Source organism: Protopterus annectens, chromosome 6.part0 (assembly GCF_019279795.1).
Source record: "Protopterus annectens isolate FY-2018-M chromosome 6.part0, PAN1.0, whole genome shotgun sequence".
NCBI classification, from domain to species: Eukaryota; Metazoa; Chordata; order Ceratodontiformes; family Protopteridae; genus Protopterus; species Protopterus annectens.
Window position 1 is genome coordinate 395,741,823 of NC_056737.1, and position 16,801 is coordinate 395,758,623.

Below are 16,801 nucleotides of genomic sequence, written 5' to 3' on the forward strand. Positions count from 1 at the left end.
AGACTCACCCCCAGAGGAGTCTTCATCCTCAGAGGAAAAGTATTCCAGAGGCCTTTTCCCAGGAGTGGGGTAAAGAAGGGTCTGGACAGGAGCTGGTGTATGCTGTAAGGCCATAAAAGCATTGAAAAGGTTTTGAATAAAGGCCTGCCAGTCAGGGGCTTGGTTGGAGGGTAGAAATTGTTGGCCTGAAGAAATATGCTTAGTTTTTTGTCTTTTCTTCTTTGGTGCCCCTGACATATGGTGGAGAGTTGGATGTTGGGTGACATTCAATGATGTCTGAGAGAACGTCTTCCTGAACTACTATTTGAGTAACCCCACGTGGGCCTTCAGAAATGATAAGCCATGGTACCCCCGGCACCTGGGTCAGATGCCTGGGAGTCCCTCTGGTACATGCTAGCAATCTCCATAACAGCTTCCCCCAAGGTACCAGTCAAAGGAGGTTCTGTGATTTCTGATGCAGCCTCTGAGCCTTCATCAGCCTTGGGAGGAGCAGCCGGAATAGAGGGAGCAGCTATAGGATCAAGCTGAGGTTTCCTGGCCTTCTTGGTTTGCGGCTCTTCCAAAGGTTCCGACGTCAGATCCATGTCCTGCCCAAGGCACTTTAGATGTTGATTCTCTAAGAACAATCTAAGAGAAGCGAGACTGCTCCTAACAGTTTTAGGGATGAAGGCCTTACAAATCTCGCATGATGAATGATGAATGGTCGTGTTCTGGGACTAGGCAGAATAAGCAGAGCTCATGTGAGTCTTTATGTGGAATCTGCTTTCCACACTGACACTTGCCCTTCCTACCTGACACTAACTCACAAGAAAACACAGTAGCAAAATAGTTAACCGAAAACCCCTATGGGCTATTTATCTGAACACAGACAAAGCACAAGGCAACTTTCCAAGTGAACAACAACTGGAGCTGGCAGTCAAACAGGTGGCAGAAACGTTTTGAGGTAGGTACGTGCTGACATCCGCTTTATGCCCGACATCCATTTATGGCCAATGTACTCTGGGAGATGCAGGCCATCACACGTACCTTCGCAGTAGCATTTTAACTTTGGCAAAATGGCTGGACGTACGAGTCAACCGGAGGTGGACTCCCACATGTTATGGATACTGCAGCATATGAATAGAAGGAGATCAAGAGCTCTTTATTGCAGCAAGATTCACTTACTTGCTGAATACACTCACTTTTAAACTACTTAATGACAGGTACTGCCCTCTCCTTAGCAATAAACTTTCTGTACATAAATCCTCTTACACTCTATGCAATGCTAAAATCTCACACTAAACAGATTCCACTTGACTATAGCCATGTGTGCAAGATATTTCACTAAACTAGTCATTCCATGTTCTAATGATGTTACACCATTATAGGCTCTATCTACATTTAATAAAAGGTTTAAACATTACTTTATCAAGTAATATAAATTCAAATTCTTCAAGGAGACTGGCTAACTGACTGTGTCATTAGAATAACTCCAACAAATATAGACAATGTTAAACCAACTTTCAGACATTCAGTGCTTACTGCTGACTTACAATACATTGTTGTATCCAGAATATATAGTTCATACTTACTATGAATACAATGACTAGTTGTGTGTTGAAGCAGTATATCTATCATAATTGTATTGCTTCCACTTTAGTTTACTTTACCCTGGCTATGCCTTTAAGTTCTGTATTATTGTACATATTTTGCATATATCCTTGTTCATTTAATTATGTGATTTTGTTTTGTAAGCTTTTAACGGGTTCCTATTACGTGATCAAAAACCGTAAAAGAACAAAATGGCAAAATTGCGAAGCGGCTTTTAAGCAAATTCTTTCCCTGGGAAAGAATTAGCTTGGCTGCTTCCATTACTTTGCCATTTTTGGCACTGTAGTGCGATCTCGGAATTGGTATATTTAAGTAGGGGGGTGTGGGGGGCAAAGCTGGGGTTTCAACATTGTAAGCTTTCGCTTACATGGGGTCGATTAAGCATCATTTGCTTATTTAAGTGTTTGATGATGTAATATAGACCCCTATTAACTATTGTGTAAGCCTGTTGACCAATGTAATGGCTGAAAATTGTCTTGTATTAGCCCATCAACCTGGTTAACAAATAAAATAAGTAAATAAAATAAATTAATAAATCATCACATTGAACCAAAGTCCTTCAGTCTTAAAATATCCCACAGATTACATTTACAACCTTTGATTTTATTCCAGATTTCTGGAATAAGTTTCTCTGAATCTAATAATTCTAATAATGCAGAATTAAGACATGAAGGATGGAATATAGACTTTTCTATGAAGGCTAAACTTAAAGGACCACTACGGGCAAATGATGAAGAAAATATATATTTTTTATCTTGCCATGATTTACTACACCTCCCAAAGCTGCCTTCAGCAAAATAAGTACTCATTCCTAATTTTATTTTGTTTTTACTCTTGTCAGCCCTCATGGGGGCAGACATGGTGATTCCTTTGGAAAGGTAAATCTGTCCTATAATGCAGACTGTGAGGACAAATAGCCCTACCATTTGTTGTCAGACTAGACTTCCATTCACTTACAATGGAACTCCTGAAAAAAACTGCCAAGTTTGAGAGTCTGCAGCTCATGTGTCATTGACTGGTATGCGTTGAGTTTTACAAATGTTGTTCCTACTGATGTGCTACACATTCACTGAAAGAAACTTACAAAAGTGTCAACAAATTACTGAGATAAAAAAGATTTTTCACAAGGAGCAGTTTTGCAAGTTTCAGTTCCTGGCCAGGTTACTCCTCCCATCTCCCCTCCTTCAGTGGGCTACAGTCTCACATTTCCAGCTTTGCTAGATTCAGCTATTTAGTCAGCTTTGCATGACAATAGACATAAAAAAAATAGCCTGGTGTGCCACTAAAACTGTTCCCTTGTATGTCTCTTCACTTCTGAATAGCAATTCCCAAGAATAAAAAAAAAAAAAAAAAAAGCAAACTCATCAGTCCAGCGTTTAGGCTAGTCTATCCATTTTTTAAAATGTGCACAGTAAAATAGTCAACTTGTAATGCATTTTGGCTGCTGACATGGTTATCTTTACATAGTTATTCTCTTATAGTATAACCTGAACTTATGGTATTTAATGATACATTTTACAACAGTTCTCAGTTTCTTAACAATGACCCCCCAAGCCTCTAATGTGACCTAGTACTTTCTTACTATTGCTTTATGTAGTTTGTCTTAGTTGTATACTTGTAGTGTGTTTCTCATCCACTCAGCAACAGACTCCTGGATAAGCATATACTTGTATTGAAAGAGTACCAGCAGCTGTAGCAGTGATACCACACTCCAAAACAATGCACTCAAACATAATACTGACAAATACAAGGAAATGTACATGTCTGAATCAAGCAGTGATGAAATTGCTAGGGACTTCACTGAGCAAAATTTGACTCTTAATTTCTCCATTTCATAATGCATAACATTCGCCCCACACTTACAAAGGCACACCTCCACCTTCCACAAACACAGCAACCCACACCCACACCCACACAACTGCTACGGTTTCTCCCTTCAATTATTGCAAGCCAAGAACAACACTATTTAATAAGGATACCTACCAGACAAGTCTGCATAGTGCACTTGGTCTACCTGCATCATCGCAGCTCCCCCCCCCCCCCCCAGCAACTGCAACATTGCCAGATAAAGCCACTGCTACGGTCCGGTTTCTCCCTACCGTTATTGCAAGCCAAGAATAACACTTTTTAATAAGGATACCTACCAGACAAGTCTACCTAGTGCACTTGCTCTACCTGCTTCATCGCAGCTCGCCCCCCCCCCCCAGCAACTGCAACATTGCCAGATAAAGCCACCGCTACAGTCCAGTTTCTCCCTACCGTTATTGCAAGCCAAGAATGACACTTTTTAATAAGGATACCTACCAGACAATTCTGCATAGGTGACTGGATATTTACAGTTCTTGTTATTAGCAGATGTAGTCCTTAACAGTTATGTTTTAAACATTGTGACTGGTTATTTACATTTCCTTTTACAGCACATTTGTTACATTTACTAGTTATTTTTTAAACATTGTTTTGACCGGCATGCACACCTGCAAGCCCCCCCCCCCAGGCAACTATAGCTTTGTCTATTGCCACTGGGTGGCATAACTTAACAATATACTTGCTGTATCTTGCCCCAAATAGATCTGCCTCCACACTGAATACTTGTAAAGTAAGGCAAGTACCATTTACTTGGTGTATTTTGTCCCCCAGATAGATTTACCTTCCTTTGTATTACTTGCACACCAAGGCCTTAAAGTAGTGTTTCTGCAACTAACTGCTTACACTCCTAATTTCCTGCTTCGACCTCTTCCTTGCTTACACTTATATTACAGCTCCAAAGTTTCCACTTCTTATGCTAATTACTTCTCTTTGCAGTTTTCTGTGAGGGGGCGGGCCAGATCTCTACCGGCTTTTTCTGGTTATACCTTCCCCCATTTTGTATCTCCCTCCTCTAACTCCCTCCTCCCCCATGCACATTAACTAGTCTATATTAGTGAGTCTCTTTGAGCGGCGCCCTTTTGAAAGTTATCTTTTGGCCTGCTTGTGGTGAGGAAGCTTCCCTAGACCTTTGTCAGTGTGACTGCATCAATATAAGTAAATTTAATTAGTACAATACAGCCAAACAGACACATTTGGTGTAAACAGAAACAAGTGGAACGATACATTTGGTGTACAAAGAAAAGAAACAAGTAAGCCCATTGATATAATTGGAGTTAGTGTTAGCCCGCTGCGCTCAGGCTCACTCCGCTCCCCTCCCTGCTTCCTATTCCCACCCGCCCCCACCAGTGCTACATTTCAACTGAACTTAGCCATGCCCATCATGCTAACCACCAATCACTGAATCTGCCCCACCCCTGTACCCATTTCCTTCTCTTCCACTATTCCACATCCTGTAAAGCAGTCTTCCATCTAACTACCTTACAATCACAAACAACACCTCTCATCATCCACCACACCCACCCCATCCCAAGCAGATCTCTCACTCATGACCAAACCCAACCAAACCATGCCCAAACTACCCAAACCCACATACATACACCTCTTACTATTGCTCCTAGGTGTATCCACACTTCCACTGCTAACTTCTATCACCAACCACCAAAAACAACTTAATTTTATCCATATACCAAGAAAAACTACTTCCACTGACATAACTACAACACACCCTTTTACTCAACTAGTCCCACATCACTATCAAACCTTCTTTATTCACCACTATGCACACAGATCACAGCCATCACACTACCAGTCTCAAACAACTATAAAGAACTTTAAGACTCTAAGCAAACTACTCAATCTCTATTTTTACCTCAGAACCTAACTCATTAGCTGTGGTGATATACACCCAAACCCAGGCCCTGAAAATCTAGGAGCCCCAACCCTCATCCTGAATGATACCATACTCCACCGAGACAAATCCACGCTCCTCATTTTAAATTTAAATGTTAGGTATACTAAACAAAGTCCACGACCTTCATGCACTACTCTCCTTTTATCAACCTGAGATAGTCATACTAACAGAGACTTGGCTTAAACCAGGCAACCACAATAATGAAATCACTCCACCAGGTTACAATATAATTCGTAGTGATAGAATAAGTAAAAAAAAGGGGGGTGTTGCTGTAGTGTATAAATCTCACATCATCCTTGAGAAAGTAGACATAACAAACCTAGACCTCATAAAGTTGAACTCACTCTAACAAAACTAAAACTTAATGATAACAAACGCATCAACATCATAGGGTGCTACATCCCTCCAGGCAACAATATCCCCATTACAGAAAAACTCCTAGAATGGATATCTAACTCCCTCCCCGAGGAAAGCATAGTATTAGGAGACCTTAATACTGACTGGCAAAACTGTTCCAGTCATAAGCCACTCTCCCATATTAACCTACATGGCCTAACCCAACTCATCACTTCCCCCTACAAGAACAGACAGGAGAACCAAACATCAATCCACTCTAGATTAGATACTCTTATCCCACCCATCACTGATATCCCTAGCAGGGTGTCTACCAGACACCAAGTAGTTACCAAGCCACATTCTTACTCAGATCAAAATCACCACAACCGACCCAAATATCTACACGCTTAATTAGAAACAAATAACACTTTAACTGCTTCAACTTTATAAACAACCTAAAAATGTGCAACTGGACCCCCCCTAAAAAACTTACCTCTTGATGAAGCTGTACTATATTTCAATACTACCTTCTTAAACACCCTTAATCATCACGCCCCCTCCAGAACAACAAGAATTAAAACTAAATATGCCCCCTGGTTAGCTCCAGACACAAAATCCCTCCTCAAAAAAAGAAACAAGGCCTGAACCAACTACCTAAACAGTAAATCCCAATTGAGCAAACAAATATATGTTGAACTACATAACAAAGCCAAAAAACTCACCAAAACAGGCAAAACATCTTGCTACCAAAAGTTACAGGATAAGCACAGGAACAACCCACAAACATTCTGGGCAGCAATTAGCTCTATTCTACAACCAGGTAAAACAACTACCCCAACCCCAAAAATAGATGATAACCAAGAAGACATCCCCACACAATTTAATAAATACTTTACGGAAACCATCCAAACCCTTGCAAACAACCAACCCTATGACAACATCCCCATCCCTGCAAATCCACCCAGTTTATACATCGTCGGAAGACAAGTTTCTGGTCCATAATTTTTAGGGTAGCTTGCAGGTTCACTCTTAAGTAAAAGCTTAGGAACCTGGGTGGGAATTCCCAGATATGCTCAGAATTAGTCCAAAATGACAAAAAATACACCGAACCCACAGACATTGCCAACATCCTAGCTGACAGGTTCAGCGCAAACTTCTCCCCCCCCCCACCAAAAGGGCAGATATCTATCCCAGCAGAGTGCTGCCCCCCTGACATCTCAGATGCTCAGGTAAGAGCCACCCTCTCCAAAGCAAAAAACACAGTATCAATGGGACCAGACGGTGTCCCAGGCTGCGTCCTACATGAACTCCAAGAAGAGCTAAAGTTAAACCCAAACATAAAACTACTGTTCAATCTCAGCCTTACTACAGGATATGTACCCAAAGAGTGGCGTACAGCAACAGTGGTCCCTCTCCACAAAGGTGGTTCCTCAACGGATCCTGGAAACTATCGCCCCATAAGCCTGACTAGCTTGGTCTGCAAAGCTATGGAAAGGATCATCATGGACCTCATAAATAAAGATATTGGGGACCTACAGACACTGGATCCTACCCAGTTTGGCTTTGTTAAGGGCAGATCCTGCCTCTTAAACCTGGTCAATTTCTCTGAAACAGTCACCAAGGCCATTGACGAGGGGAAGGTGGTCCACACAGCCTACCTGGACCTCGCAAAAGCCTTCGATACAATACCCCACTCGGGCATTATAGATAAGCTCACCAGCTTAAATATAAACCCCTATGTCACTAGATGGGTTGCAAACTGGCTCAAGGACAGAACCTACATGGTTAGAATTGCTGGAGCCATGTCAGACTCCAAACCAGTTACAAGTGGCGTCCCACAAGGCTCAGTCCTGGGACCTCTCTTGTTCGGTATATATTTCTCAGAAGTACAGGCCAACACGGAAGGACTGTGGCTGACCAAGTTCACAGATGACTGCAAACTGGGCGCCATAATCGACTCTCCAGCCGACACAAGCATCCTCCAAAAGGACCTCATAGAAACAGACAACTGGTGCCAAAGCCATTGCCTCAAGCTAAACGCCAAAAAGTGTATAGTCATCCCCTTTGGCAAAAACAAAGTGCCCACAAATTACCATATAGGTGGTAATCCATTAAGTATGGAAGAAGTAATTAGGGACCTAGGGACCCAAGTTGATAGCAATCTCTCATTTGACAACCACATGGCCAAAGTGGTTAGAAAAACATTTTATATAGCCCACCTACTCATGAAGGGATTCACATCTAGATCAGGAGAGGTCATCGTGCCTCTTTACTCATCCCTCATCCCTCATCAGGCCCATAATTGAGTACAATGCCCCTTTTTGGATGTACCTTACCAGACACCTGCAGCAACTGGAAAGACCCCAAAAGTACCTCACCAAGAGGATCAAAGGGCACAAACAGATGCCATATGCTGCCTGGTTAAAGAAACTCCAGCTCTACTCAGTGGCATACCGCCTGCTCAGAGGCAGTCTGTGCCTGACGTATAAAGCCATGTCCAACCCAGAATTAATGGACATGCTGCACCTCAGAAAATCCAAATCCCATCAAGCTATGCGCTCTAGAGACTTGAACCTCAGCACTGAAATAACTAGGACATGCTGGAGGGACAGATTCATAACCCAGAGGCCCCCTTCACTCTGGAATAAAATCCCAGTCCAGGTTAGGCAGAGTCCCTCATTGACTCTCTTCAAGAGGAATCTTGATGAGTGGATGGGAGATCGTAGGTTTACCCCGGGTATCACTTCTGTGTCACTGTTAGACAGAGGCACAGTATACTAACCTCGAAAAAGGGCATAGCAAAATTAATTTAAAATGGGTGGCGAAAGCCAAACACACTCTGGCTAGGCTTATAAATGCCCTAGGGCAGATAGCCTAGTATGAACCTATGAACCTATGAACCTATCTGTGGAGTAGGCTGTCCCACACTGTATCTGACAGACCTTATGATTTCTACTCTATATATGTGATCTGAGGTCACATGCCCAGAAGTTAATGCAGAGGACTAAAGCTTCAAGCTGTAAGCAAGCTGCTTCCTGTACATAGTGCACAGGGTTTGATTCCTTCCACCTTCATTTGTCTACTGTGTGACTCTCAGCAAGTCACATGACCAGACAGTACTTCTGGGTCACCCTGAAAAGTGGTAATTGTGTCCATTGGGCTTACCTGGTCAGAAAATGCATATAGAAAAAAAAATGTTCAGCTCCACCTTTCCCACTTGCTTCAGGGAAACTTGTAGGAAAAAGGAATGGAATGATATATTTAAAAATAATCCCAGAATCCACCTGTACTGAATGCTCCACTGTCATTTTAAAGGAATAAAAGAGATTACGTGAATTATTATATATTAAAAAAAAAGAAATGTTGTGATGGTTCCTTGACAGAAAACAGCCTAAATCAGAGGTGATTTAATAACTTTCACTGCAACAACAGAGGGTTTTACAATGTTGCTATTCAAGCTTTGGGATGAACAGGAGACCTTTATCAGGAGTTAATAAATTATTGATGCACCATACAGTGCTAGACAAGAGTACATCATTTCTTTCTCATTGACCAAAAGAAATTTGAAAGAGATGGAAAAACTGCCCAAACTGCCAATAAACTACAATTTCTGGGCCAGAAACCACTCCTCTTGTGGTAGATAGGCTACCTAGTGCTTACCATTCCCACTGATAGCTAGAAGGCTTTTTTCCAACACAGAAAGGCTTGGGGGGCACAGAAGCTAACCAACAGTCCTGGATACAGCAAATCTGTATCTGTACTAGACTAGTTACAGGAAAGGCGGGGAGCAAGCGCAGACGCAGGCTTTTAAACCAGAAAGTTGAAAGAGATGGAAAAACTGCCCAAACGGCCAATAAACTACAATTTCTGGGCCAGAAACCACTCCTCTTGTGGTAGATAGGCTACCTACTGCTTACCATTCCCACTGATAAGCTAGAAGGCTTTTTTCCAACACAGAAAGGCTTGGGGGGCTCAGAAGCTAACCAACAGTCCTGGATACAGCAGATCTGTATCTGTACTAGACTAGTTACAGGAAAGGTGGGAAACAAGCACAGACGCAGGCTTTTAAACCAGAAAGTTGAAAGAGATGGAAAAACTGCCCAAACGACCAATAAACTACAATTTCTGGGCCAGAAACCACTCCTCTTGTGGTAGATAGGCTACCTAGTGCTTACCACTCCCACTGATAAGCTAGAAGGCTTCCCTTCAACATAGAAAGGCTTGGGGGGCTGAGAAGCTTATCAACAGTCCTGGATACAGCAAATCTGTAGCTGGACTAGACTAGTTACAGGAAAGGCAGGAAAGAAGCTTAGAAATTTGTTTCCAGAAAGCAGCTAAAACAGCACTAAAAACAATTCAAGTGCAGTGCAAGCTAGCACTCTTGAGTGTGTAGCAGTATTAAAGTAAATGCAGTTTAAATAAATGCAATTTATTCAAAATGTATTCTGAACTAAATTCAACTCTGAACAGCTGAAAAGTGCCAGAAAATCAGCTGAGAAGCACACTCAGTCAGAACACAAGGAGAGAGATTTTTTTGTTACATTAGTGTGAAAGTTTGAATAGCTATATTGTAAAAACAATGTTTGTCCAATAAAATATATTATATCACCTTTGTGTTCTAGTGTAGTGTTCTTTGCTGAAGAAATTTCCTCATGGATTTGTAAATGACATTATTTTCTGTAGTTCTGCATCGCCATCTACTGACAGAGTTTCAGCATAACAATTGCTGGAAGGAAATAGCATTCACTTAAATTCTGTACAATATTAAGAAAAAAAATGTTTCTAGTTCAAGTAATTTTTTGATAGAAAGAAGGCCTTAGCTGAACCTATTCTTTATAGTTAAAACATTAAGAGGCTCATATGAATCATATTTTAAGTTTAAGTTTGTTGGTTCTAAATATCGAATTGCTGTGAAACACTCCAATCTAATTGGCAGTCAAACCACACCAAAACATTTTGGTTACTGTTATGCCATATTTGTTCCATTAGGCTGCATTTGCTTTAATTTTACTGCAGGTGTGGCTAGGGTTACCAGAAACCTGTGAACCCAAAGGAGGATACTGAATGTCATAAAGGAGTACAAAGCCATGATAAAGGAGGACAAAGGAGAACGTGTCATGTTCTGCTCATGAAAGACAGTGTAGTGCTGCTACAAATAATTCCTTACTGACACAGGGGGCACCTGGACTGCTGTACAATAACATTTCAATGGGTAATTACATTAAGCTGGTAGTTTGCTAATAAGTAAAACACATTTAAAATTTGTATTAATTTATATGCTTGACTGCAAGTATCTTATAGTAGAATAGCAGAAAAGACCCTCCACTTACATGCATACATAATTCAGAGAAACATTACTAGTACCCTAATAATCTTTGATGCTGATGGTTTTTTTTGTTTTTTGTTTTTTTGTTTTTTTTATTTACCATCTTGCTTTGCTTCTGCTACTTAATTTGCTTAGCTTGTGAGCAGTACCTTATTTCCTAACTGCACCAGGCCCGTATGAAAGAAAGTCATCAGCAGCAGCCCCCAAAAACACACAGACCACATGAATCATCTGGTTCCGTTGAACCTGCCAGTGTATTAAAAAAAGAAAATCAACAGTCCCTAAAACACACTGCCTCCCTAGTATCTGGTTAACCCTGCCAGATTATAATACATATAAAAAAGTCATCAACAGCCCTTAAATGTTTCATACATAGTATTAGTATCTGGTGACCATGCCAGAAAAAAAAAAAAGTATCTGGTTGGCCTAGGATTACATAGCAACTTTGACAAGGTTGTACATGGATAAAAGTATGAAGCAACATTTACAAAAATAAAATCCTACAACAGGTGTATGTGCATGTTTCAAGTAAGATCAATTTCAATAATACAACAATCCATATACATTGAGCATGTAATGGAAAAGGGATGGGAAGTAGAGAGTAAATGTTTCTAAGTTACAAGGATATAACAGTGGATTAGATGTATAAAATATCTGCACATAAATAAGTAAATCTGAAAAGTTCAGGTGTTACAGCATGAGCCAAGTCAGGTTAAGAATAGATGGTATTTCAGTTTTGAGAGGAGAGGAGTGTGTTATACTTGGGTTCAGTTCTTAGGTTGAGTATGAACACCAGAGCTTGGCTACCAGTGCTAAATATAGTCCCCATAACTATTATCACATCTGGTTACATGCAGTAGGTTATAGGTTTGAAATCTTAAGCTTATGTACTCCACTTAGAAACCTATGATGATGACAGAGCTTGGAATCCTGTGGGGTTTGAATAGTACACACTGCTGGTAGCACATCAGGTCGCTGAAGGTAGTTTCAGCAAAGTCAAAACAGTAAAGTTCACTGCTTTTGTGGATCCCCAGAGTTGGTATATACAAGTCTGGGCGTGTGGAGGGGCTTGCCTTCCCCCAAATAAAAACTTTCCGCAAGATGTTCGCTGAAGACAGTTCAAACATTTTGAGGTGTTACACTCACTGAAACTGCCTTTGATAGCTCAATATGTATCCAGAGTGTTTTGCTTTTAGCAAGTTGAGAATTATATTATGTGCTTATTTTCCAACCATTTATTGTTGAAAGCTGTTACATGCTTTAGTTCAAACCATTTGATGCCATGTAATGCTATACAGTGTTGAATTCCATTAGGGGCATTAGCTGCAAATTTGGCTATTGTTATATGCTAGTTATAGCTTTTGGTGTTGTTGGGATGTTAGTAAGGATAAGTGATGCACACTGAAGATTTTGAATGAGCATATTTTGGGCAGTGTGTAGTTTGGCTTCTTGGGTGAAATAAAATTCTGATTTTAACTAGTCTCTGAATTAGATGGGCACTAAAGGGACATTGAGTAAAAAGCTTTGAATAAGTCTAAAATTATTGATGCAGTGGAGAAACCTTGTTTCTTTTGTGATTGTCATGGTGTTTTAAAATGTTAATAAAGCAGTTTCTGTGCCTTGCCCTGGGCAAACTCCATGTCTAGTGACAATAAGGAGATTGTTGTACATCTTATTTAGATAACAGAAATAGGATAGCAATGGTCTACAGTTTTGATACATCTGATTGGGTTCCACCTTTGTAAATGGAGATCTAAGATTCTTCCACAGTTTGATAATACTGAAATTGATCTTTTAATAGAGTACTGCTGCTGGTTGGAAAATGGCAGACTGTGTTGATGAAGATGACAAATTCAGCTTGACCTAGGTCTCCTTTAGACCCTAAAACTAATCTTTCACCAGACCCTTCAGATTTTCTTGGGGTGCAGTTTCCAGAGGGGAAAAGGTCCAAGGCCTTTGGAGACATTTAGAAGGACCAAAGAGCATCAATGTAGAGATATTTGCTGTGATGATGCCTTAAAAAATGCCACCACCTGTCGTCACTAGAATCTAAAGTGATTACAGACAAAACCACATTCATGTGGTGCATCAATAGGTAGGGAAGTACAAGGCTATGCCTGTATACAGGCTGGCTATGATGGCTTGCAAGGGAATTCTACAGCATCATAGTGGCCTGCCTTGCAGATGGTAGCAGTTATATGGATTTAGGATGAAATGTACTGTCCAGCGAGAAGTGTATGAAGCTGATGGAAGAAGTTGCAGGATGCCAGACTGACGCTGAAATTGTTGTTACTTCTGCAGCAGTCATGTTTAATTTCAAGTGCCATTTGAAAAAAGACGGTGTCAGTGTTAAGTTGCAGTACTAGTCTGGTATTAAACCCCTAAAGCAAGAAGGGGAAGTTGTGCAATGCGCACTTCCACAAGAATCTGGTTACAATATTGCTTGTATTCTAAACTGTCAGGTCGTTAATATTGCCAGCTGGGCTCTTGAACACCCATTCTTAACTTCACAAATGGCAAGTTCTGACTACAACCAATTAACATAAGCCAACTAAAACTATTTCAGAAGCTGAAACCTACTGCATTAACACCAGACACTTCCCCTATGAAAATTTTCAACTTGCCTCTTCTGTCAGGAAAAAGAAGTACTTACCTTGCTTGAAATGTACAATGGCTGACCCCTGTTTCTCCGCTCTCTCGCTCTCTCCATCGCAACTAAAGTGCAGAAAGAGAACACGAGAGTAATAGGACAAATTAGCAGCTACGTCATGTATACAGATTACGTGACAGACTACTGACTTCACAGTCCTACCAGGTAAGTAAGGTTCCTGTTTCTTGCGGTTACTTAAACCGCAATGACTTCTGGGCATCTGCATAGATGCCTTCTTTGGTCTTCTCAATCCAGACTGCTTTTAAAACAGTCCGGAGAGGAAAAAAAGATATTTTTGAAAGCTGGGCATTTTTACCTTTTAAGGCAATGCCTGCAGGATGGAGGACATAATGCTGAAAAAGAGGACATGTCCTTGTTTTGCCGGACATGTGGTAACTCTAAGTGTGGCTCACATTAAAACATTCTTTCCCTTTGCTACTTTCAAAGTTTTTTTTTTTTTAACCAGTGCTTTAGTTGATTTCATAGAAGTGTGTTGCTTGTTCACAATTTCTAAGTAACAGTTTGTATGTAAGTGGCTATCTATAAAAAGAAAACACAGGAACTGCTACCAACCAACTTGAACAAAAAAATACAGTTCCAAAGGAACGCTCGAGTGTAGCAGTATAAAGTAGCTAAAATTAGCTGTAAATAAACTGTAGATGAACACTAATAAGTGCCTTAAGAGTAAATTTATTTGAGCGCGCTTTCGTCTAAAGTAACAAGACTTCATCAGAAACATTCAAATGACAAAACCAGTAGAGCTTTTATATCTTACAACAGATTAAATAATTGCCAATCAATGAAAATATTTCCCTCTCATTATTTAAAGAAACATTTCTACTGTTCAAAGTTCATCCATTTAAAAGTACCCTTTTACACATCTATACTTTACTATTTAAAATACTACCCAATATATTTAATATAAACTTTACTAAGCCATTAAAAACTTTTACAAAAATTTGCATTAATGTAAACATTGTATGAAAAAACATTATTAAAAAGCATAATATAAAAATATTTTACAACTTGAATGAATGGTATTTTAAAACAGGCATAATACTACATGTTTTGTTTATACCTGGAAAATGGGTGGAGTTCAGTCTTATTTGCCACTTTAACTCTTCCCTTTCCAACCTATTTTTCCAATCACCTCCCCTGTGGACATTACCTAGGTTCTCCAAAATACCAAAGTGGAAGGTTTTACAGGAGTTATTATTCCTGAAATGTTTATAAAGAGCATTGTTTTCGTCCTCACGTCTAATAGCGTAAAGATGTTCATACATCCGTCTGCGCAGAGCTCTCTCAGTTTTCCCAACGTAAAACTGCTGACAGTTCTGACAGACAGAAAGATAGACTAGCTGTTTAGAACCACATGAGTCTCTCTTCAAATATACTTTCCTCTTAGGTGTCCCTATCTCCACCCAATCGACATTTAAAATATATGAACAGTAAGCACAAGAACCACATCTCCTAGTTCCTCTGTATATATCATTTGTCTTTATGGGATGTTCTAGTAAATATTTAAGGTTGTTACTAGTTTTGAACACAAAACAAGGTTTTTTTCCCACAACATCCATTAAACTTTCTTCACCCTTAAACATCACCCAATTTCTTCTAACTATTTGTTGGATGTCCTTCACCTGGGAACCATAAGTCAGTACCATAGATTGTGTGTAATTTTGTTTATTACTGTCCCCAACTTGTTCAACTTCATTTTTTGAACTCTCAATAGGTTTCCCAATAGGGGTACATATTTCTTACCCCATTCATTTAAAACTCCTTCACTAATAGAGTGTAACAGAGAAGTTGGATAACCTCTTTCCATAAAAAGATGAACTAAGTAAGCTATCTCATTCTTACAAGTCTCTTCAGAAGAGCACATTCTTGCTATCCTGACCATTTGGCCCTTTACAATATTTTTCTTGGTATGTCCTGGGTGACAACTGTTATTTTCCAGGTAATCATTTGAGAATGTAGGTTTCCTATATATTCTCGACATAAAACATGCCCTAATAGGGTCAACAGAAATAGTTACATCCAAATAATTTATAGATTTGTTATCGTAGATACCAGTAAATTTGAAATAATCAGTAACGGTATTGATATAAGTCAAAAATTCATTTACTGCTTCTTATCCCTCCATAAAATAAAAATGTCATCCAAAAACCGGAGGTAGGTCCACCATTTACCTACAAATTTACTTTGGAATATATAAAGTTTCTCCCAGGTGTACATAATGAGGTTGCAAAAAGGGGTGGAATGAAGGAAAGGGTTCATGACTAAATGTGTGTGTGTATGTGAAATGCCCCCATTGTTATATATTGGTGGCTAGAACAAACTCATGGTGGTGTGGTAGGGAATACCTCAGGCTTGAACCCTGTACATTGTATGCAGGTGTTAAGGACCAGAATTCCCTACCCACCACCATTTGTAAAAAAAATTGCAGATTTTTGCTTCATATTTGATCTGATCTGTTCCTCATAATATCTGTTGTTTCTAAATGTTGCAATGTTTGATATTTGATGGTGCAGTGGTAGCATTGTTGCCTCACAGCTGCAGATTCTCAAGTTTGAGTCTTGGCTGGGGTGCCTTCTGTGTGGGGTCTGCATCTTCTCCCAGTGTTTGTGTGGGTTTGCTTTTGTGTCCTCCCATGTTACAAAGACATGTCTGCATTATTTCTTCCTGGGCCTCTGCTGAAAATAGTTTTTTTTGTTCCAAGTCAGACTGCCCTGATTAACAAATGTTAAATAAAATTAAAAATTTCAGACTTTAGGTTTCTGAATGTTTAATTACTTACATATTTGATGGTGCTGTGGTAGCATTGTTGCCTCACAGATCTAGGTTTTCTGGTTTGATTCTTGGCTGGGGTGCCTTCTGTGTGGAGTCTACATCTCATCCCTGTGTTTGTGTGAATTTGCTCTGGTGTCCTGCCATTTTACAAAGACATGTGTTTGCAGTATTTCTCCCTGGGCCTTTGCTGAAAATTGTTTTTGTTCCATGAGAAGTAAAATTGACAGGCATTTGAATTTCAGACTTCATATTCTTCAGAAAATACATAGTAACACAACCTTTTATTCTAGCAATTTTCTAAGTTTATAAGATGAATATTTGAAATTTGTCC

General features: G+C 39.9%; 1 protein-coding gene across 1 annotated transcript in view; it reads right to left on the reverse strand.

Annotated features, from left to right (window-relative positions):
- Nucleotides 1-326: 326 nt before the first annotated feature.
- Nucleotides 327-16,801, reverse strand: part of LOC122803845 (extracellular calcium-sensing receptor-like) — a 130,941-nt gene continuing 114,466 nt past the window's right edge. The window contains exons 6-7 of the mRNA XM_044073527.1: nt 13,684-13,745; nt 327-716 (exon numbers count right to left, since the gene is read on the reverse strand). Coding sequence (XP_043929462.1) covers nt 327-716; nt 13,684-13,745 — 452 coding nt within the window. The remainder of the gene's footprint in view (nt 717-13,683; nt 13,746-16,801) is intronic.